Source organism: Chiloscyllium plagiosum, unplaced genomic scaffold, assembly GCF_037043375.1.
Source record: "Chiloscyllium plagiosum isolate Xiang-an unplaced genomic scaffold, Cpla_swu_hap1 HiC_scaffold_12, whole genome shotgun sequence".
NCBI lineage: Eukaryota > Metazoa > Chordata > Chondrichthyes > Orectolobiformes > Hemiscylliidae > Chiloscyllium > Chiloscyllium plagiosum.
This window is the reverse complement of record NW_028270150.1, coordinates 42,565,018-42,587,316: the sequence shown is the minus strand read 5'-3', so window position 1 is coordinate 42,587,316 and position 22,299 is coordinate 42,565,018. Positions and strand designations below refer to the sequence as shown.

The 22,299-nt window shown below is 39.9% G+C and overlaps 1 protein-coding gene across 1 annotated transcript in view; it reads left to right on the top strand.

Annotated features, from left to right (window-relative positions):
- The first annotated feature begins 1,643 nt into the window (after window positions 1–1,643).
- Window positions 1,644–22,299, top strand: part of ildr1a (immunoglobulin-like domain containing receptor 1a) — a 46,248-nt gene continuing 25,592 nt past the window's right edge. Inside the window, exon 1 of the mRNA XM_043701026.2 lies at window positions 1,644–1,863. Within this exon, the coding sequence (XP_043556961.2) occupies window positions 1,818–1,863 (46 nt within the window). The 5' untranslated portion in view covers window positions 1,644–1,817. The remainder of the gene's footprint in view (window positions 1,864–22,299) is intronic.

The following is a 22,299-nucleotide window of genomic DNA, read 5'->3' as shown; positions in this document are numbered from 1 at the left end:
ATGATCAAACATTTTCTCTAATATTTGTAAGACTGAACATATTCATGCCTGCTCTAAACTCCAATCTATATCAATTTTGTGTTCTTGGTAATAGTCTGAGATTACATTTATCTCTTTGCAACCTTGGTCACATACATGATCCTGAAATGGGCTTTAACTTCAACTATCGAGAGTGGCTGGAAAAGCATAGCTGGTCAGGCAGCATCTGAGCAGCAGGAAAATCTATGTATCAAACATAAGCCTGTCATCAGGAATGAGGCTTGTGGGCCAAGGGGTTGAGAGATAATTGGGGGTGGGGGGGTGGAGCTTCGGGGAAGTACTTCAACAGTCTATTTCCACCTGCATCACATTGCTAAACTCCACCTGTATTACCTCATCTGCTGCAGAAACTCTGATTCATACCTTTAAAATTCAACCATTCCAATGCACTCCTGGTTGGTCTTGGAGGCCACCCAAAATTCTAATACTTGTGCATAAGCTTGCAACAAGTACATTCCCCAATCTTTCCTGTGCTCTTTGATCTGCATTTGTTCCCAATCAAGCAAATTCAAATTTTAAAATTCTCATCTTTGTTTTCAAATCTATTCAGAGCACCATCCATTTTCCACCTCTACTACCCTTCAAGTTATCTATATTTGCATTCCGATCTCTAGTGTATCGTCAGTTTTAATTGCTCCATCTTTGATGGCTGTAGGCTGTAAACTCTGGGATAACTTCCCTAACACCTCTCTGCCTCCCTACCTCACTTTCCTCCTTTAAAACATCTCTTAAAAGTTAACCTTTTGTCTAAGCTTTTGGTCATTTGTCCTAATACATTGTATCTCCTTATGTGGCTTGGTGTTGCACTTTGTTATACAAAGCACATTGAGATATTAAAAGATGTGAAACAAGTTGTTGCCATTTCAGTAACAGTAACCATAATATTTCTGGATTAGTACAAAATCCAACACAGCTGCTGAGACTAGACTGAATGAATCTTGCACACCTGAAAGTGAAACTCTATTTTGGACCAAAACCATCATTTCCAAGTTTGACTTGTTTTTCAAACTAATTATAGTTCACTCATACCTTTTAGGGAAGGAACCCTGTTGTCCTTGCCCATTTGGGTTTATATGTAACTCCAGCCCCATGAAAAGGCGTGTACATGTGGCTTGACACAACTGCCTCTGAAATACCCTACCGGGCAGCTTACTTAGATCAGAACCAGTAGAGTCAGCTGAGAAAACAAACTTCATCCTCTGACCATTTAGCATGTGTAATACATGCTTGTCTTACCAGCAACGTTGTCAAAAAGTGTGGTGCTGGAAAAGCACAGCGGGTCAGGCAGCATCCGAGGAGCAGGAGAGTCGACATTTGGAGCATAAGCCCTTTGTCAGGATGCTGTGCTTTTCCAGCACCATACTTTTTAACTCTGATCTTCAGAGTCTGCAGTCCTCACTTTTTAACCAGAAACATTCACCTCCAATAAGTTTTATATAACAACCACTAATTACGTTACAACGGGTGTATTTTTATTAAGATATCTGGTTTGGCCACATGTTTTGAAGCGGTGTGCCCGTGAGGTCATGTGCCTTACCTGTTTGGCGAGTGGGGAGGGTGAGGACTTTTATTGTGAAAACAAGCAAGCAGTCAGCCTTGTCCCGGAACACAACGAACCGGTTCCACCGGGATGAAGGAAACACAATAGGAGGGCAGAGAAACTGCCAGCCAAGTTTATTACCGGAACTCTGCCCTAAAATCGCCAGGCCTTGTACCTGTGATGACTTTGGAAAAGTGAAGCAATCGGCAACGAATTAAAGAAGGGACTGAAAACAACAATGAAGAAACTCGGCGCCTATATCGTTTTCTCCCTCACTCAAACAGGTAGGAACAGCGATGGGGAGGCTATCTGAGAATGAGCCTCCCTGGATGATGTGGAAACGATTCACATCCTTTGTCAATAAATATGTTGTATGATTGTGTTCTCTCTGCCAACAAATATGTTGTGCAAACCTCGTAACTTCAGTGTTTCAAAGCTCAGAAATAATCTTTGCCTGCTGGGGACGGACAACAGGTGAGTGGGGATTGATCCAATGTTAAACCTCGAGACTATTCAAAGGTTACCATCGGCCCTCAGTGAGCGAGACTGTCCCAGTTTTATATGCACCCAGGAGGATTCTAACATCGTGTGAGTGGAGGATAAAGTTGACCCTGATCGTATTCATTAGATGGATTCCGAGAATTTATTTGTTTGTGTGGCGTTTACTGGATATGCTACAATCTGGAGCCAAAAACTAAAGGATGTTATAAATCTCAAACACTCTGTTTGAAGAGTACTTAATGAATTTCTTGCCTTTTAAAAAAAAATTAAATGCGAGCAAAGTTTCACAAAATAATTTCCTTTTGTTGGTTCTGGGAGTCTCTTGAACTGGTCCAATATGGCAGGTGTTGTTGGAGCAGAGTGGACTCGCCTTCTTCATTGCTCCTCCTATACTTAGTACGTATTATAGAGACGGTTACCACCAGAGGTGCACTGTCGTGTTGGCTTGTTTATCCATTTAAGCAATCCCTTATGCAAGAGAAGTTCGAATGCAATTCCTCCTAAAACAGTTTCCAATACTTAATCGCATGCCCCAAAGCATTCATTTCATGCACTTTTTGCTAAAGTACAGGCAGGTAAAAGTGGCCACTTTTAATTATAGGCTCCCGTGTCTTCTCTCCCTCCCCTGCCCCACTGTTTTACACTGAACACTTACAATCAGGAGTTTTAATGTTTTGGGACTGCATTTTTACATTTAGGCTAAAACTGAAGACAATTGTGTGCCTATTCTGAAGTCTGCCTGAGGATAATAGGCTTGATTGTTTTACTGGAAAGAAAGAACAAGTTATTTGTGCTTGTGTGTTGGCAGTGGAACTTGAAAATCTCAAGGCCTAGGAAAGTGTTGAGGATGTTAGGTTGTAAAACGTTATAGCTTCACTATCCATTCAGTTCCAAGATGAAATAGCTGGCCTGTAAAAGATAGCTAATTCAGCATTTCTATCTCAATACAAAGCCAGTGTGATTTACATTTGTTCCCTCGCAACAATACCTCCAATGCTCACATCCAAATCATTTATATAAATGACAAAAAGTAATGGACCCAGCACCAATCCTTGTGGCACACTGCTGGCCACAGGCCTCCAGTCTGAAAAGCAACTCTCTACCACCACCTTTGGTAGTATTGCAAGTGATCTAACCAGTCTACCATGAGAAACCTTGTCGAACGCCTTACTGAAGTCCATGTAGATCACTGCTCTACCATCATCAATCCTGTTTGTTACTTGTTCAAAAAACTCAGTCAAGTTAGTGAGACGTGATTTCCCACACGCAAAGCCATGTTGACTATCCCTAATCAGTTCTTGCCTTTCCAAATAAATGTAAATCCTGTCCCTCAGGATTCCCTCCATCAACTTGAACACCACCGATGTCAGGCTCACCGGTCAATAGTTCCCTGGCTTTTCCTTACCACCTTTCTTAAATAGTGGCACCACTTTAGCCAACCTCCAGTCTCCTGGTACATCACCTGTGACTTTTGATGATCCAAAATTCTCAGCAAGGGGCCCAGCAACCAATTCCTTAGCTTCCTAAAATTGGACACTAAAATTGAAGGTGTAGTGGACAGCGAAGAAGGTTACCTCAGAGTACAGCAGGATTTGACCAGGTAGGCTTAGGAGTGGCAGATGGAGTTTAATTTAGATAAACATGAGGTGCTGCATTTGGAAGGGCAAATCCAGGTAGGACTTGTACACTTAATAGTAAGGTCCTGGGGATAGTTGCTGAACAAAGAGATGTTGGAGTGCAGGTTCATAGTTCTTTCAAAGTGAAGTCTCAAGTAGACAAGATAGTGGAGAAGGTGTTTGGTATGCTTTCCTTCATTGGTCAGAATATTGAATATAGGAGTTGGGAGGCCATGTTGTGGCTGTACAAGATGTTGGTTCAGCCAGTTTTGGTCTCCCTGCTTTGGAAGAATGTTGTGAAACTTGAAAGGGTTCAGAAAAGATTTACAAGGATATTGCCAGGGTTGGAGGGTTTGAGCAATAGGGAGAGGCTGAATAGAATGGGGCTGTTTTCCCTGGAACATCAGAGACTGAGGGATGATCTTGTAGAGGTTTATAAAATCATGAGGGGCATGGATAGGATAAATAGGCAACCTTCTTTTCCCAAGGGTGGGGAGCCCAGAACTAGAGGGTATAGGTTTAAGGTGAGAGGGGAAAGATATATAAAAGGGACCTAAAGGGGCAACTTTTTCATGCAGGGGGTGGTGCGTGTATGGAATCAGCTGCCAGAGGAAGTGGTGGAGCTTGGTACATTTACAGCATTTCAAAGGCATCTGGATGGGAACAATTTAGAGGGATATGGGCCAAGTGATGGCAAATGGGACTAGATTAATTTAGGCTATCTGAACAAGTTGGACTGAAAGGTCTGTTTCTGTGCTGTACATCTCTTTGACTCTGCAGCCCCTCTGAAGATCAGGTCACAGGCTTTTCGGAAATATCACTGCATAACAGACAGCAGCTTTACATAGCCAGCAGAACTATAGACCACTAGGCTTCACAGTCTACCACAGGTGGTGTCAGAGGGACACAAGCTAGTGGAAGAGATGCATTCTGTATTATGGATTATGAGAGATTCAGCCTTGTGGGACGGATTGTATGGCTTGTGTTGGATAGCAAACACCAGAAACAAAACCAAGCACCTGAACGTGGTCCTTCAAAGTTACTGTTCAGTCCAATGTATTGCAAACTCATTGGGAGCCAGGATTGGTTGCTACAAGAGGTACCATTGGTTAATATCAAACTCTACTTTTGTATAATTTAAAATCTAAGTTGCCTGCAAAAAGTGTTTAGCCAATAGAGTTCAGTCACTATACAGTAAAATTGAAATCTTATCATCCTTTCCATCTATTAACTGCAAGCTCTTCTAATTTTTAAAAGAATCTTTTAGTGAAGACCATAAAACTAGTTTGAGAAGTTTTTCTGGATTTTGTTACCTGCTTTGATAAGCAAATGTAAGTTTAGTAAAACTAGGATCAGATTTTCCCCTGCTTTTTGGGTAGATGCAGTGTTCTTGTTTAGTATTGCTGCCTTCTGAAGGGATTTTCTCCAATGTGAATTATTGGGTTTGGCCTTCTACCTTTTCTTGTCAAATATTATATGTTGCATGAGGAGAAAGTGAGGTCTGCAGATGCTGGAGATCAGAGCTGAAAATGTGTTGCTAGAACAGCGCAGCAGGTCAGGCAGCATCCAGGGAACAGGAGAATTGACGTTTTGGGCATAAGCCCTGAAGAAGGGCTTATGCCCGAAACGTCGATTCTCCTGTTCCCTGGATGCTGCCTGACCTGCTGCGCTGTTCCAGCAACACATTTTCAGCCCATTATATGTTGCATATTGATCTACAAGTGAACAAATTATTTAGTGAACAAACCATTCCCAAATGAAATGCTTTTACAGAGTAAATTGACTTTCCTCTCTCTTTCGTTTGGCATTTTATTAATCTCACCCTGAATAAATAGCAATGATGATATTCCCCTAAATTTTCTATTGGGTCTGTAACCTATCATTGCCTGGTTTCAAAGGGACACATCTCTCGTGATCACGATTGTACTGAAAAGCAAGAGACAACACATTGCAATTACATTTCAGTATAGTCCTGGAAACACAAAGCATTGTCTGATATCCGCAGCAGTTCCTTGCTTTGCATTGTGCCTGCTGATCAAGGCTGTCAGTTCATTTTGAAATTGGTGCTTTTGTATCTTCCTACCTGTACAATTGTATTACAGTGCTCCAGCATTGTAGTGTAAGTGTGATAACCTATTTAGGTAAAAGTATATATGCACTTTTGCTCCAAATAATATTGGAAGTGGTTAAGGCAGCATCTATGGAAATGATGAATTTAAATAATTTCACCTGTTGATATACATTGTGCTTTAGCAGTAAAGGGCCATATTAAGAGTTTCAGTTATTGATGTCATGGTTCTAAGTGAAACCTGGCTCATGAATGCTTTTTTTTGCCTTGCTGTTCCTTCCTGATTCTATCTGCCCCACCCAAACTACCATAGTTGCAAAATGACCAAATCACTTAGTCTTTTTTTAGATTAGATTCCCTAAGACTAGATTACCTACAGAATGGAAACAGGCCCTTCGGCCCAACAAGTCCACACTGACCCTCCGAAGAGCAACCCACCCAGACCCATTCCCCTACATTTACCCCTGACTAATGCACTTAACACTATGGGCAATTTAGCATGGCCAATTCACGTTACCGGCACATCTTTGGATTATGGGAGGAAACCGGAGCACCTGGAGGAAACCCACGCAGACATGGGGAGAATGTGCAAACACCACACAGACAGTCGCCCGAGGCTGGAATCGACCCTGGGACCCTGGTGCTGTGAGGCAGCAGTGCTAACCACTGAGCCACCGTGCCCAAACCCCTTCCTCTTCTGGCATCTTTTCCTTCAGGCACCTCACTTTTTATTCCCCTAATCCTTTATACTTCATCTTTAAAATCACTTTTCTCCCCTGTCTTTCAAGTTCCACTTCATATTTCTCCCCACTTTCTTCCTCAACCACTAAACTGGGCAACTCTTTTGATGAACTCATTTTGCCTTAATTTCATGCCTTCCAGTCCACCCTGATGTTCTCTGTCCATGTAAACAGTTTGACCCAAATTTATAGATGATCCTTTGACTTTGCCTTTCACATGATTGATTGATTGTTTTTCTCTTGAAATCCTGGATATTTACAACCACTAATTATTCCTGTGTTTCTTCATTGCCTGACCACTTTCTAATTCTGCTTTCTTCTTTGTCCACTCTGAGGACAAATTGCTCTCTTGAGGCACTGACAATGACTTTTTCAAACTCCCAGCTGTCTAGTCTTTGTTCCTAGTTTAATCATGATATTATTGTTTTTACTAAACTGTGCAAGTAATCTCTCACCTGCTCATCTGATGTTGTCTGAGATTATAATCCTTGCTTGTTCCATTCTGGTGGTTCCTCCATTTTCACTCTGCTCGTGTCTAAACAGTGTAAACTGAAGGTATGTGAATGTACAATAACGGTTTACCAGATGAATACGCTCTCGCCAGACCTGAATAATAAGACAATAAGGCATTCTTTCCTCCAGCAAAACTATTTACCAGTTTAGGATCATGCTGAAGAATAAAAATAATCCCACCTTTTAGAAGCCATAAACCAGTCAGCATTTCCTCCAATAAGCGCAGATTAGATTCTCTATAGTGTGGAAACAGGCCCTTTGGCCCAACCAGTCCACACCGACCCTCCGAAGAGTAACCCACCCAGACCCGTTTCCCTCTGACTAATGCACCTAGCACTATGAGCAATTCACCTGACCTGCATATCTTTGGACTGTGGGAGGAAACCCACACAGACACGTGGAGAATGTGCAAACTCCACGCAGATAGTGGCCTGAGGCTGGAATCGAACCTGGGACCCTGGTGCTGTGAGGCAGCAGCGCTAACCATTGAGCCACAGTGCTTGGCCTTTTGGCTTTGAATATGTGTAGAGCACATTGCTCAAGGATTTTCTATAACTTTGATTTGTCACCATCCACTCAAGTGCATTTGCCATTCCCTCTTCCCTTTACATTTTCCTGATTTTCCTGCTCCTCGGATGCTACCTGAACTGCTGTGCTTTTACAGCACCACTCTAATCTAGACTCTTACCTTTACAATCAATGAAATGATGTTTGAGTAAAGGAGCAGGAATATCTTAGATTAGATTAGATTACTTACAGGTACTTACCTGGAAACAGGTCCTTCGGCCCAAAAAGTCCACACCGACCCGTAACCCACCCATTCCCGTACATTTACCCCTTTACCTAACACTACAGGCAATTTAGCATGGCCAATTCACCTGACCTGCACATCTTTGGATTGTGGGAGGAAACCGGAGCACCCGGAGAAAACCCACGCAGACACGGGGAGAATGTGCAAACTCCACACAGTCAGTCGCCTGAGTCGGGAATTGAACCCGGGTCTCTGGCGCTGTGAGGCATTAGTGCTAACCACTGTGCCACCGTGCCGCCCACAATCTTGTCGCAATGACCTTGATGAGACCACACCTGCAGTATCGTGTGTAGTTTTAGTCCCATTTATCTGAGGAGGGATGTTCTGATTATGGAGGAAATACAATAACGGTTTACCAGATGAATGGCAGGACTGACATATAAAGAGACTAAATCAATTAAGGCTATATTCACTGAAGTTTAGAAGAGCAGGCGGGGACAGCATAGAAATGTATGACATTCTAATAGGACTAACAGGGTAAACTCAGGAAGAATGTTGCAATGACTATGGATCACAGTTTAAGAAAAAACTGTGATCCATAGATCCAACTGTGTTCCTCCTCCCTCTACAAGGATCTCAGTGAGTCCCTCTCTCACTGCACCCCCCAGGTCATTATCTTAGCCTGCTGTGTTTTTCCAGCACCACATTTTTCAACTCACAGTTTAAGAATACAGGATAGACCATTTAGCACTGAAATGTGAAATTTCTCTATCCAGAGGTGGTGATCTTCCCCCATCCCTGTCACAAGAGCCCAGGACCTAACCATAGTGTTTTGCTCTCAAAACTATTATGCATCCATCTCTTCATTTTTAACAGCTGGCTTACAAACTCACGTCTTGAATTAACTTGATTGAGTGACATGCTATTTAAAGCAGTGCTGAGGAGTTCCTTGGGTGTTCTAGCTAATATTTATACCACAACTGATGCCAACTAACTATCTGGTAATTAGCTTATTACTGATTCATTGTGCAATCTAGCTATGCATCAATTGGCTCTTGTCATTACTTGCATTCCAACAGTGACTACACTTTCAAAAAATATTTTGTTCAATGTACTATATTTAAGATGTTGTGATGTCAGATGGATTCCTCTTTCTTCTGTCTCTGATCCTGATAATAAAACTGTGGAATGTACATATGGCATGACAGCATTGCAAGCAATCTGCTACATTATGTATCCTAGGAAATATCAAGTGTTAACATATTGGTGGATAGTATACTATTGCCATTCTCCACCATTCAAAATATTAAAAATGGCAGCATAAAAGGACAATGAAGTGCTGAAATTTACACAAATCAACAAAATATAATATTCTTTCTTGAGACCTATTCAAGTATGGTGTCTATAATTCTCTTTTTTTCCTGTATCTTTGATCATTTCAGTGATTTTGCAAGTGAGTATGGAGTTAGTTCTTACTTTGTGTTCCATTTAAACATTATTCTTTCACAGTAACATTGCACATTCCTGTGCAAGTGTCACATAGTTTTACTTTGATATCATATCTAAATATTGTACTTGGCTGTGGTGAATGGGAGATTTTGGATTATAGTACAATTGACACATGATAGAATGGGTTATCTTAGTGGACCAGTTTATTTTTTTCCTATCATATTAATATTCTTATCTTCCTATCTTAAACAATTTGTGATTTGGACAATGTATCATTATGTTCATTTGTTGTGTGATGAGGCCCACTTATAAAATTGTGGTGTATCAGGCTGGTAGAATGCTATTGTTCATTCTAAAGTCAACATGGGGCTTGCTGCAGATGATAAGATCTCTGCTGTTTTAAAATATTTGCACACCAAACATCAGCAAGCAAGCTTTCATCCAGAACCTCAACCTGTGATACAAACCTTCTCCAAAGTTGCTAATACTAAATATCAGTTTAAGACACTGATAATTCTCCAAACTCTTATCAAAATTTCAGATTACTTTGTTAAATAAATCATTTATTCCTCCTTTTTTTATTTAAAGCAACAGCTAAGAAATACCTCAGTTTTGAAACAGTCACCCTTGATTTTTGAACCCCTTTGTGGCTTCAGCCCCCCCAGGTTTGCCAAGACCTCTGTGCGTCTCACAGTTTTTATTTACATCACCTTTGGCCTGCCCTGTCTTTCTCACATTCTTATATAGTGGAAATATAATAAAAGATATTCCTTAAAACCTATCTCTTTGTCAAGCTTCTGGTCATTCCCCAAAGTGCATGGCTTGGTGTCATATTTTGTTTGCTGGATACTTCTGAGAAGTACATTGAAGTTTTACAATGTTAAGGAGGCTAAATCAAGTTGTCTGTTCTGTAGATGAAAAGATGAGTTGAGCTAACAAACAAAGAGAGAAATGTTTGGAGTTAGATTTGTGTCTGACCTCATTTCTGTTGTTTCACCATACTGTGGGATAAACTATTGCAATGCCCTCTCACACACTGCTGCTTTTGTTTAATCAGGCAACTAAACAATTCAGGCTGCTTCCTGAAGTATCATAAAATAGACCTTTTAAAATCTTGGCAATAGAAGTCAAGAACTGATTTTGGTTTGAAGGCATTTTTAATGTCCTTTTTTGGGGAAACATATTAATTGTAATCTTCCGTTCACATTATGTTTTTTGTGTCATTCTACTAGAAATTAAACAACCAGAAATTACACATACTCTATGGATGAAATCATGATATATGCAATTTTAGATAGTCTGGGTTGGGACTTAATTAACTCCTAATTAGAATTAAAAAAAACCACACCTTCCATTACATCTTTATTTTTAAATGGCAGAGTTGTTGGAGTTAGTATTTTGTATTTAGTTTTGCAATGCTTTTCATTAGATTATGATTTCCTTTTATGCTTTAGAAATTGCCATTTGTTTTAAGTATGAGACAGATTCAATTATGGCTTCAACATTGTATCAATTTTTTTGACACTTTCTTGCTTGGTGGTGTTTTTCTAAGCTGTTACAAGCCAAATCTTTCAGTGGCAGGTTTGCCTATGATAATAATAGAAGAATTCTCATTTTGAGGAATTGAGAATTTCTGGAATAGGAACTTTGAAACCCTCGAGAGGAAATAAATGGCAGTGTTACAAACAATAAACTGACAGCTGTGGCAACAGACATTTTGAAAAAGGCTGCAAGTTTTTTTTAAGAGGACAGAGAGTTTTAGAATGAAAGCCTAATATATTGCAGTGGATGTTACTACCCTTCGTATAGCACACATTCTGTTTAAAAAGCTGGAAAGCAGTTTCTTTCCTATTTTGGGGGGAAAGTAGAGGGTCTGAGCTGTCTTCTATATTCAGCAAATAAAATGTACTAGTTCCCATATAACAAGAATTAATAATAGTAAATTCAAACTAATTATTTTACATTTACTTCACGGTATCATTGAGTTATTGCACACAGAAGGAGGTCATTTGATTCATTTTCTCTGCATGGCTTTCTGAATGGATACTGACTACCACTCCTCTGCCTTCTCCCCATAAACCTGCATGTTCGTTCGTTCTTCCGATAATAAGCCAATTCTCTTTTGAAATTTGAATTTTTTTTGTTTAACCTATTTTTCTAATCGGCCTGTTCAGGGATACTACTACACACCTCCAGAGCAGATGGAACTTGAACTCAGGCCTCTTGGTGAAGGAGTAGGGGCACTATTACTGTCATAAGAGGGCCTTGCCCAATTCCTTTTCCAAATGCCTTAGTCAAATTTGCCTGCACTTGTTTTCATGCAGTGCTTTCCAGATTCTAACCATCAATTGCATGAAAATATTTCTCCTAGTATCTGGTTGGATATTTCTGGCAATTAGCTTAAATCTGTGTCCCATGTTCTCAATTGTTGCAACAATGGGAATTTATTTTTTCTTATCTGTTGTGTTCAGGAAAGCATTAAACCTCTGCAGACTCAATGGCTCAAATGGGACACTTAGCAATAATGCACTGGAAGATTCAGTGGTAATGGCAATGCAGTACTGGTACAGGCCAAAAGCCTTAATATGAAAGGAAAATAAAACTTGTTGAAACGATGAGGAGGGAGATACTTCTGGCAGTTATAACAGACAAGGATTAGACTAGATTCCTTACAGTGTGGAAACAGCCTCTTCGGCTCAACAAGTCCACACCGTCCATCCCAGACCCATTTCCCTCTAACTAATGCACCTAATACTATGGGCAATTTAGCATGGCCAATTCACCTGGCCTGCACATCTTTGGATGGTGGAAGGAAACCAGAGCACCCGGAGGAAACCCACGCAGACACAGGGAGAATCGAACCTGGGACCCTGTCGCAGCAGTGCTAACCACTGAGCTGCCGTGCTGCCCCAAAGGTTAGGCTATAGACAACAGCTGTTTTAGATTTGACTCAATAACATGTTCAACTTAAACCAATTCACAATCGGGTTTTCAAAGTTACATGTGACACAGAAGGAGAAGCTGGTGATACTGGTTAGGCAGCAGAAATAGTAGGAGTTACAAGATGCCCAGTAATGAATACTTTGGTTACCAATTTATGCAATTGTGTCATTGGATAGTGGATGCATATCAAAGTATGTGGAGTGGATTGGTTAAAATGTTACCTATATTCTTTAAATAATGAGCAAAGTAAGGCTATTGAATTTTAGAGTTCTACCTGTTTCAGGATGTCATACTGAAATAACTTCGGGAAAAAAAGACATGATTTCTTGCGGTGGAGCAGGTATTGTTGGTATAGGGGAAAGAAATTTTGAGGGAAAAAGAGTTTGCCCATTCCTTTTCTCCTAGGATAAAAATCTTAGGATGCAGGAATAAGAGGTGATGTGTACATGATACTTTACAGAACAAATCAACAATAAAATAACATATGCTATACAAAAAAGATAACAGCCCATTGACAAGAGACTTTACATTTTAGCAATGGATTTTATTGCATAAGTGGAGAAAGAAACCCATCTTGCACTTAGGCTAAATCTAGTTGTTGTGTCTGTCAGCAACAATGTTTAGTACAGAGAATATAGCAAACAGGATAATGGAGGAATAGTTACGAGCTGGACAGTGAACACCAGCTAAATCTCTAACTGGCTATAGAAGAAGTTTTACTACTCATGAACTTAGGAAGATGTGTGAAAATATGAACATTGTGGTAATGCAAAAAACAGTTGAAAAGCTTTTGTTATAAAGCAAATAAAAGAACCATGAAAACAGATGAGATGTTTCCTAAACTCCTGGTGAACAATGACCACGATGTAAATTGACATCTGCTTTGGCACTAGAAATGTGAAGAGCTCTGTGCAAATTGTTGTACGCTGCAGTCCATATCAATTGGTTTTTGGGAGAAATCCAAAACTTCCTTTGGTAATGAGCGATCATCCCCTGGCCTGGAAAGTGACCACAATTTAGCTTCACTTTTTTACTGAGCACTTCAATCACCTGTGTATGGATAAAAGGACACCACTGAGATCAAGGTTAACAGAAATAAATTTCAATCTGTGAGACATTGTGTATTTCAAAAGAGTAGTGCAGAATGTCTAGGTATGATAGTGGTGAAAAACAATTTTACAGCGTGGCAACCAAACTGTATTCCTCTAGGTTAATTGACATTAATTAGAACAGGAGAAAGTGAGGTCTGCAGATGCTGGAGATCAGAGCTGGAAATGTGTTGCTGGAAAAGCGCAGCAGGTCAGGCAGCATCCAGGGAACAGGAGAATCGACGTTTCGGGCATAAGCCCTTCTTCAGGAAACAGAGAACAGAGAACATAGAAGAAGATCCAAGCGCACCTAACCTACACTAGCCCACTATCCTCCATATGCCTATCCAATGCCCGCTTAAATGCCCATAATGAGGGAGAGTCCACCACTGCTACTGGCAGGGCATTCCATGAACTCACGACTCGCTGAGTAAAGAACCTACCCCTAACATCTGTCCTATACCTACCCCCCCTTAATTTAAAGCTATGCCCCCTTGTAATGGCTGACTCCATACGTGGAAAAAGATTCTCACTGTCGACCCTGTCTAAACCCCTAATCATCTTGTAATTACACACTTGCAGAATATGAACAAGTCATAGAAAGTGATGAGGCACCATAATCTTCACATATTCATGTTGGACAATTTGGGGATCAGAATATGGCAGATAGAGGGCTGACTGAACATGGACAATTGTTACAGAGGACAACAACTGAAACTAGGCACCAAAGTAACATACATGCCAGTGAATGGAGGAGTTCCACTAATATTGAGAGAGCAGAGAAAACAAATACCAAATACAAACATTGGCTAAATATGAAAGGAAAGGGACAGAAGGTAAATTCCATGGGTTCGTAAACTGAAGTAAAGATGTGGAAGCTCAGAAAATGCCATTGAAATTCTGAAAATGAATCCGAAAGTGAATGTGGCCCAAGGAAAAGATCACAAACTTGTAAAAGGAATTCTGATCACAGAAGTGGGGTATGTTGCAGCCATCCAGAATGGGCTAGGATGGGAGGGTGAGTATAAATCATGGTTTGATGATAATATGGACTTCAGAACAGGCTGAAAATACAACTAGAAGCGGTGTTGTGATTGAGAAGTTGCAGTGGCTGTAAACAAACTAGAAGGCAAGTTGATTGAGGATGCCGTTCAGAAAGAGCTGGGAATCTCGAAAGAATTGGAAATGCCGCCCTTATTCAGATGTAATATGAAAGCAAGTGTTATTGGTGTATTATAAAGTGAGATATAGAATGTTGAAGGATTGTTTGTGTGTCTTTAACTAAAGTTTCCTGAAGAGAGGATATTAATGTAGCAATTAGTTAATCAGATGATTGGGTTAAATGTTTTAATTGAGCATAGGAGGTTGAGGGGTGGCCTTTTTCTAGAGGTTTATAAAGTCATGAGGGGCAAAGAGAAGATGAATAGTAAGGGTTTTTTCCTTAGATTCGGGTGGTCAAGATGAGGGAGCATATTTTTAAACTGAGGGGAGAAAGATTTAAAAGGGACCAGAGAGGCAACTTACCCTCTCTCTGATTCATGTGTGGAATGAGTTGCCAGAGGAAGTGGTGGATGCAAGTACAGTTACAATGTTTAAAAGATATTTCAATACGTTCATAGATAGGAAACATTTGAAGGGATATAGGTCAAACACAGGCAAATGGGACTAGTTTAATTTAGGAACATGGTTGGCATGGATTCATTAGAGTCAGAGTCATTGAGACAGATCCATCTATATCATCAATATGTATCAGGAAGAGCAATGATCACAATACTGTCCCCTGAGGAACTGCTACAAATCTTAAATCCAGAAACATCCAATGTTTCCAGTGCTTTTGGTTTCCTGTCATCCAATTTCATATCAATGTTATTGCTTTCCCTTTTTATTTCATGAATTATATTGAAAATTGCAAATTTAACTTGAATTTATAACTAATATGATTGGTTTCACTTCAAGGATAATTCCAAAGATGTATACATTACATGGATTAGCCATGCTAAATTGCCCATATTGTAGGTTAGGTGGATTAGCCTTGGGAAATGCAGGATTACAGGGATAGGTTTGGGGCTGGTGTGGGTGGGATGCTCTTCAGAGGATTGGTGTGGACTTCATTGGCCTGCTTCCACACTGTTGGGGTTCTGTGATCGGGCGCAAGTTGCATATTTAATATGCATTGGAGGTATTCAAAACCATCTTGAGGGAAAGGAAATAAACTAAAATCACACAATCTGTTACAGCTGCCATCAGTTCTAGCAAAACAGTTGATGTCTTTGAGAGGTATTGTGTTATGCGTTGTGCCACAGAAACCATGAAACTCCCAGGAAACGTTTCAAGGATGTTGTGGTATCTGACTTTAAGTATTAAATACAAGAATCATTGAGATTGGCTGGGTGAAAATGTTATCTGTAAGTCTAATTTTGATGCCTATTTGGTTGCACACATTTGAAAATGAATTTGTGCATGTTTTTTGTCTAGTCTATGATTTCCACCTTTCATAATTAAATTGCATAATTAAAATTCAGTGTCTAGGCTCCAGTAAAATGAATAGTCAAGGGACACTGTTAGAATACTGATTGTGCCTTTAGACCAAGATCACGTTTTTAGAAAAGAGAAGGATTTGCGGAGAAGGGCAATTCCATTATAATTTCTCATTTGGTTTATGTATTGATTAGATTAGATTCCCTCCAGTGTGGAAACAGGCTCTTCAGCCCAATAAGTCCACATCAACCCTCCGAAGAGTAACCCTCCTACTAATGTACCTAACAATATGGGCAATTTAGCATGGCCAATTCACCTGGCTTGCGGGAGGAAACCCACGCAGACACAGGAAGAACATGCAAACTCCACACAGACAGTCGCCTGAAGCTGGGATCGAACTGGGGACCCTGGTGCTGTGAGGCAGCAGTGCTAACCACTGAGCCACTGTAACTAACTTTCAACTAACTTCAAAGTTAATTTTGTTTTTAATCTAGTAAAATATGTCAGATAGTGTTGTCAGAAGAAAACAATAACACGCAATGGAATAAATTACGATTGTTTAATCAAATTGAATTTTAATTGGATATTATGCCCATCTGAACAACAAGGGACTTTTGCATTAAGCTGTTGTTTCTCTATTGCAATGGTTTACATGTTAGGTTGGGTTATTGAATGTACAACTTTGACTCCAGATGTAAAATTGCTAGTTGTTGAGCCAAGCTGCATTGTTATTGTACATCCATCATATCCCAAAAGTTCCTCAAACAGATTTCTTTGCGACAAATTGCAGTGATTGTCTCATAGGTAATCATTTTTATCCAACATCATTTTACTTTCTGATTCTGGATTTTCAAATCAATTTCTTTTTAATATGGTGGCCAGAATTCTGATAAGTTGATCCTTTTGAAAGGAAGTCTGGATTTCCAAGCTGTTTTTCTTCTCTGTCAACCCACAAATGAGAGTTGGGGATGCAGGCTACAAAAAGCTTTATATTTCTGGATTAGACTTCAGTTGAAAAGCTGTCATTTAATCCTGAATTTTGCAGGCAAGATGATCCACATTTACCCAATCTATCACCATGGCTGCAATATGTCCAATCTACTAGATGTACTGCAGTAACTCACTCACCAAACTTGCAGCACAAGTATAAAAGTAGGGACTTCATGTGGACACTGTCAATTCCAATCACACCATCTTGGATTTGACACACATTACTGTAACCTTACTATTCATCGGTCAAAATCCTGGAATTCTTCGCATTTCAGCATCATGGAGAACATCAATACAAGGACCACAGCAGTTCTACCTTGCAGGTAATGCCTGCAAGGCATCTAGAGATGGGTAATAAAATTGCAGATTTAGCAGCATAACCCATACCCTAAGAGCACTTTATAAATGTATTTTCAGTTGTGTACGAATTGTTGAAACAAACTTGAGTTAAATATTTATTTATAATTATTTGAAAGTGGTGCAGTGGCTTAGTTTAAGTACTTGCCTTGTAAACATGTTGTTTCTGGGTTCAAATCCCAATCGTGCCTATGGCTCTAGTAAATGATCAGCCTAATATTTAGGGCCCCTTGTGTGGCACAGAGGTAGTGTCCCATTTCCTGGGACCAGGAGGCCCAGGTTAAAGTCCCACCTGCTCCAGATGTGTGTAACAACAATATCTCTGAACAAGTTGATTAGAACAATTGGTTAAATTAAAAAAAACTATCTGAAAACATTTCAAGTTTTAGATGGTGCTAAAGGAATTGTACTATTCAATTGCTATTTTTATCTGGTGTATATGAAGCACTTTTTTTAAATACAGGAGAACAGCCCCAAAATGTCCCAGCAAGCATTGACTATAAGAAAATCAAAATAATATTGCTGATAACTAAAGGCTTGCTCAAGATGAGATGTTTTAAATGGATAGAGATTTCAGTAAAGAAAGAGAGTGAGTAAGAGACTTCTTGGGGTGATTTTCATACCACAAGACTTTGGCTGATGGCATGGCCACTGATGCAGAAGAATGGGAGTGGGGTGATATGAATCTAGATTTGGAGGGTTGAAGATTTACTGGATAGTTGTGTGGCTGGAGTAGGTTCTAGAGGTTGCCTCTGAAGGGATTTAACCATGAGGCTGAGAAGTTCTTAAAAAAAGAAGGAAGATGGACCAGGAGGCAATCCAAATTGGCGGCACAGTGGTTTAGTGGTTAGCACGGCTATCTCACAGTGCCAGGGATCCGGGTTCAATTCTACCCTCGGGCGACTGTGTGTGGAGTTTGCACATTCTCCCTGTGTCTGTGTGGGTTTCCTCTGGATGCTCCCACAGCCCAAAGATGTGTAGGATAGGTGGATTGGCCATTGGAAATACAGGTTACACGGATAGGGCTTAGGGGTAGGTCTGGGTGGGATGCTGTTCGGAGGGTCAATGTAAAATTGATAGTCTGAATGGCCTGCTTCCACACTGTAGAGATTCTATGATTCTGAGTTGAACACAATGGTGTAAGGTGAATGGGAGGACTGGTTTAGGCCAGCAGAGTTTCGATGTACAAGTTTACATAAAATGGAGAACAGGAAGCCAGCCAGAAAAGTATTTGAATAGTTATGTGGAGGTAGTGAATGCCTGGCTGAGGGTTTCGTTAGTAGATTAATTAAAATGTTCTCCAGGCATTTTACATAATGGGCAATATTTTTATGTAAAGTCCACTCTCCAAACTGCCATTTTAATGCAGAATGTACATGACAACCACACAAATTCATGTTCTCTTCATGGACTTTAACACCTCTCTCAAAATTTCTTTTGTGTTTGTTATGGATAGAAATATTCTGAGCTTCCTGATGTATGAATGAGTCATGCATTTTGAAGTTTATCAAGCTACTCAGTTAAAGAATAAAAATGAAACATTTTGCTGCCTTTCTAAAAAAACTTCAGAAAATTAAGCTTACAGTGTAAATTTAGAGCTGACATTTGCACATGAGGTTACCTAGGGAGAGCGAAGTTGCAGCTACATGAATCCACAATGTTGCAATATTAAGGTGTGGTACCTGTCTCCAAATCAAAATTCTGTTCTCTTCTGGCCTTGCTGTAACAAATCATTCTGCTCCAAAGTTGTTTCCATTTTTATGGCATTCTCTTTATTTAACACTTGAGTGTGGTTCCTGCTTTCAGATGCCCACTAGTAAGTAACAAAATAAATGTTAGTTAGATTCTGCTCATCCGCAGTCCGTCCACAAATACTTTTCGATGTGGTTAATAAAACCTAGAACTGCAAGTATTGAAGTACCTTCAGTTTTGCCCTGTCTTCCCATTTCAGGGTGTTGTAACTAATTGTAACGGCCCTACTGTCACCCAGATTTGATTCTGAGATCTGGGTGTGTGAGCCTATCCAACTAGGTGGAGGGGCAGCTAGTGTTAAAGAAGCGTGGAGGTTGCAGAGGGACTTGGACTGGCTAGGAGAGTGGGCAAAGAAGTGTCAGATGGAATGCAGCGTGGTTAAGCAAGAAGTGATGCACCTTCTGGTGGGAAGAATAGAGGCATGGATTATTTTCTAAACTGGGAAAGGTTTATGAAATCTGAAGCACAGAGGGACTTAAGAGAATCCTGAAGTGGAACTCCTAAGGTTAACATGCAAATTCATTTAGCAGTTAGGAAGGTAAGTGTAATGTTAGCATTCATTTCAAGAGGACTAGAATACAAGAGCAGAAATGTACTGCCAAGGCTGTATAAGGCTCTAATCAGATTGCATTTGGAATATTGTGAGCAGTTTTGTATCCTGCATCCAAAGAAGGATGTGTTGGCTTGGAGGATGTCCAAAAGAGGTTTACAAGAATGGTCCCAGGATGAAGAGTTTGTAGTACAAGAAGCAATTAAGGTTTCTGGTTTGTATTCAATGGAGTTTAGAAAGGTGGAAGGGGAATTTAATTGAAACTTAAAATACTGAGAGGCCTGTGTCGATTGGACATGGTGGAAATGTTTCCACTAGTAGAAGGGATTTTGATCTGAGGGCACATCTTCAGACTGAAGGGGTGACTCTTTAAAACTAAGTTTTAAAGTCATTGAGTGTATTTAAATCAAAGGTTCTTCATGAGGGAGGAAATCTAGGATTATGGGGTGAGAACAGTTAAGAAACATGTCAACCATGATTAAATGGTTGAGCAGACTTGATGGACCAAATGACCTAATTCTGGTCTTATCTTGTGGTTTTCTGGTCTAATCCTATTGGAATCAATGAGTTAAAACTTGATTTAGTAGGACCTCTAGAACAAAGTCTGTCACGACCTTCATGATCTGTACTCGATTTGCATTTTGTCCTTTATATATAAAGCTCTGAACTCTGCAGATTTTTAAATGTAGATCAGAGTATTTCTGTGGTTTTCTAATTAATCCACTGGTTACATTACAGTTAGCATACCAATTGATGGTAAGTTTGTGAGCAATTTATTGGTCTGTAAAGTCTTTTGAAACTGTCAAAGGTTGTCACACTGTGTGCTGTCTCTTAGCAGCAATCCTGAAATATAAAACTGCACCAAGCATTTATTGTGGATAATTGTTAACTAGCTCAAGATGGAGTAAAACTGTATTACAGCAAGGGTGGCCCAAAGCCAAACTATGTTGGTTGTGCAAAAACAAATTGTTGCATTCCGATCACACTTAAGTTTCATGTGAAACTCAATAGTTTTTGTTAACCCTTTAAGGGCAATGAACTAATAATACTTCTTGGTTTCATGAAACTGTTGTGTTCTCTTTTTTAAAACCCATCTATACTGTTTACCCAATGCATCATAATTATCTGACAAACTTTTTGCTGTTCCCTAATCTTGACAGCAGTGGCTTAAGGCATGGTGCATGTTGCACTTAAATGCCTTATACCAATTCAAGGAATGATGCAACCAAACTCATCAATTCAGGTTTTATTACTTTGATTCTTACTTGCCCTCACCAACCCTGTCCAACTAGAATTGGGTGTTGAGTATTTAAAATAGTGGTAGGAGTCTCATTACACACAAAATCAGCAGGTCTGGCACTATCTGTGGAACAGAGTTAACAATTCAAGTCCACTGACCTTCTTCATAACCCAGGATTCAGGATTCTTCTTTCTGGGTTGGTTAAGCAGGGGATTATCCTTGCAACTGCAAGTTGGGCCAAGGGATTAAAATGATCCAAAGTACACTACATCACTGCTCCGGTCATGAATGCGTACCTTGAATTAATATTGGGGTTCTAAACTAATTGCTCCATTCTGCTTCACCATTCTTGTTTTGGCTTCTAATATTAGTTTATAAAGCATCTGTTAACTTATGATATGACTTCTTGGGTCATACACCACAGCCATTGTACTATGAGTGCTACTTTATATGTTAACTTGTGTCATATATCACAAAGACTGTTCTGATGAGACAGATTAGATTAGATTAGATTAGATTCCCTACAGTGTGAAAACAGGCCCTTCGGCTCAACAAGTCCACATTGACCCTCCAAAGAGTAACCCACCTAGACCCATTTCCCTCTGACTAATGCACCTAACACAATGGGCAAATTAGCATGGCCAATTCACCTGCCCTGCACACCTTTGGACTTGTGTGACACAAACATCAGTCGCCACAAACCAGGATGCCCTGTAGCGCTTGATGTAGATGGGCATGGTGCTGAACATTGTGCAATCATCCCCACCACTGACCTTATGATGGAGGGGAGGTTACTGATGAAGAAGCTGAAGATGGTTGGGTCTAAAACACTATTCTGTAGAACTCCTACAGAAATATTCTGAAGCTGAGATCATTGTCCTTCAGCAACCACAAATCATCTTTCTTCATGCTAGGTACAACTCCATCTAGTAGAAAGTCTCTCCTCATCCCCGCAACCCCACCAGTTCCATTCCAGTTTTGTTAGAGTTTCTTGATGCCATACACACTGCTGCCAAAGGCACTCACTCTCACCACCTCTGGAGATGTTGACGTTCGATAATAATATCAGTAATTTATGTTGCTGTAATATCATAGACCTGCTCACTGTTGGATCCTGTGCTTACTAATATTACTGAAAACACATGCTGACTCCATTGTACTGAGCAGTTTACACCAGAATGCCAGATGTTAAACTTCTTAAGGGTAGACTGCCTGTTTGGATTGGTTCCTATGCAATTTGAAAAACAAACTTAATTTCTTATAAAGAGGAAAAACAATCATGGACTCAGTTTCAACAATGGTTTGTTTCAGATATTCTCAACTCTTTTTTTTCTAAAAATCACTACCTCCAATTTAAAAAGGTCTTCTTCCTCACCAATGACCTTTTTTTAATAGTTATTTTTCTCATTATTGCAACATATAATCTTTGCTACGCTTGTGTAATTATTGACTGACACAGGAATAGTCCTGAAATGACTTGCTAAAGCTCAACCGTTACAAGTTCAGTTTTGAATATTTTGAAAAATCTAATTTGAATGCGCTTAGCACATTGAATATGCTAATTTGTACTAAAGCTCTTGAACTGTAATATTTTATTTAGCTCACTGATGAAAGAACAGTAGTAACTAAGCAGTGGTGTTGTGATTAACCTCCATACTCATTGGTACACAGAAGGTCCTTGGCT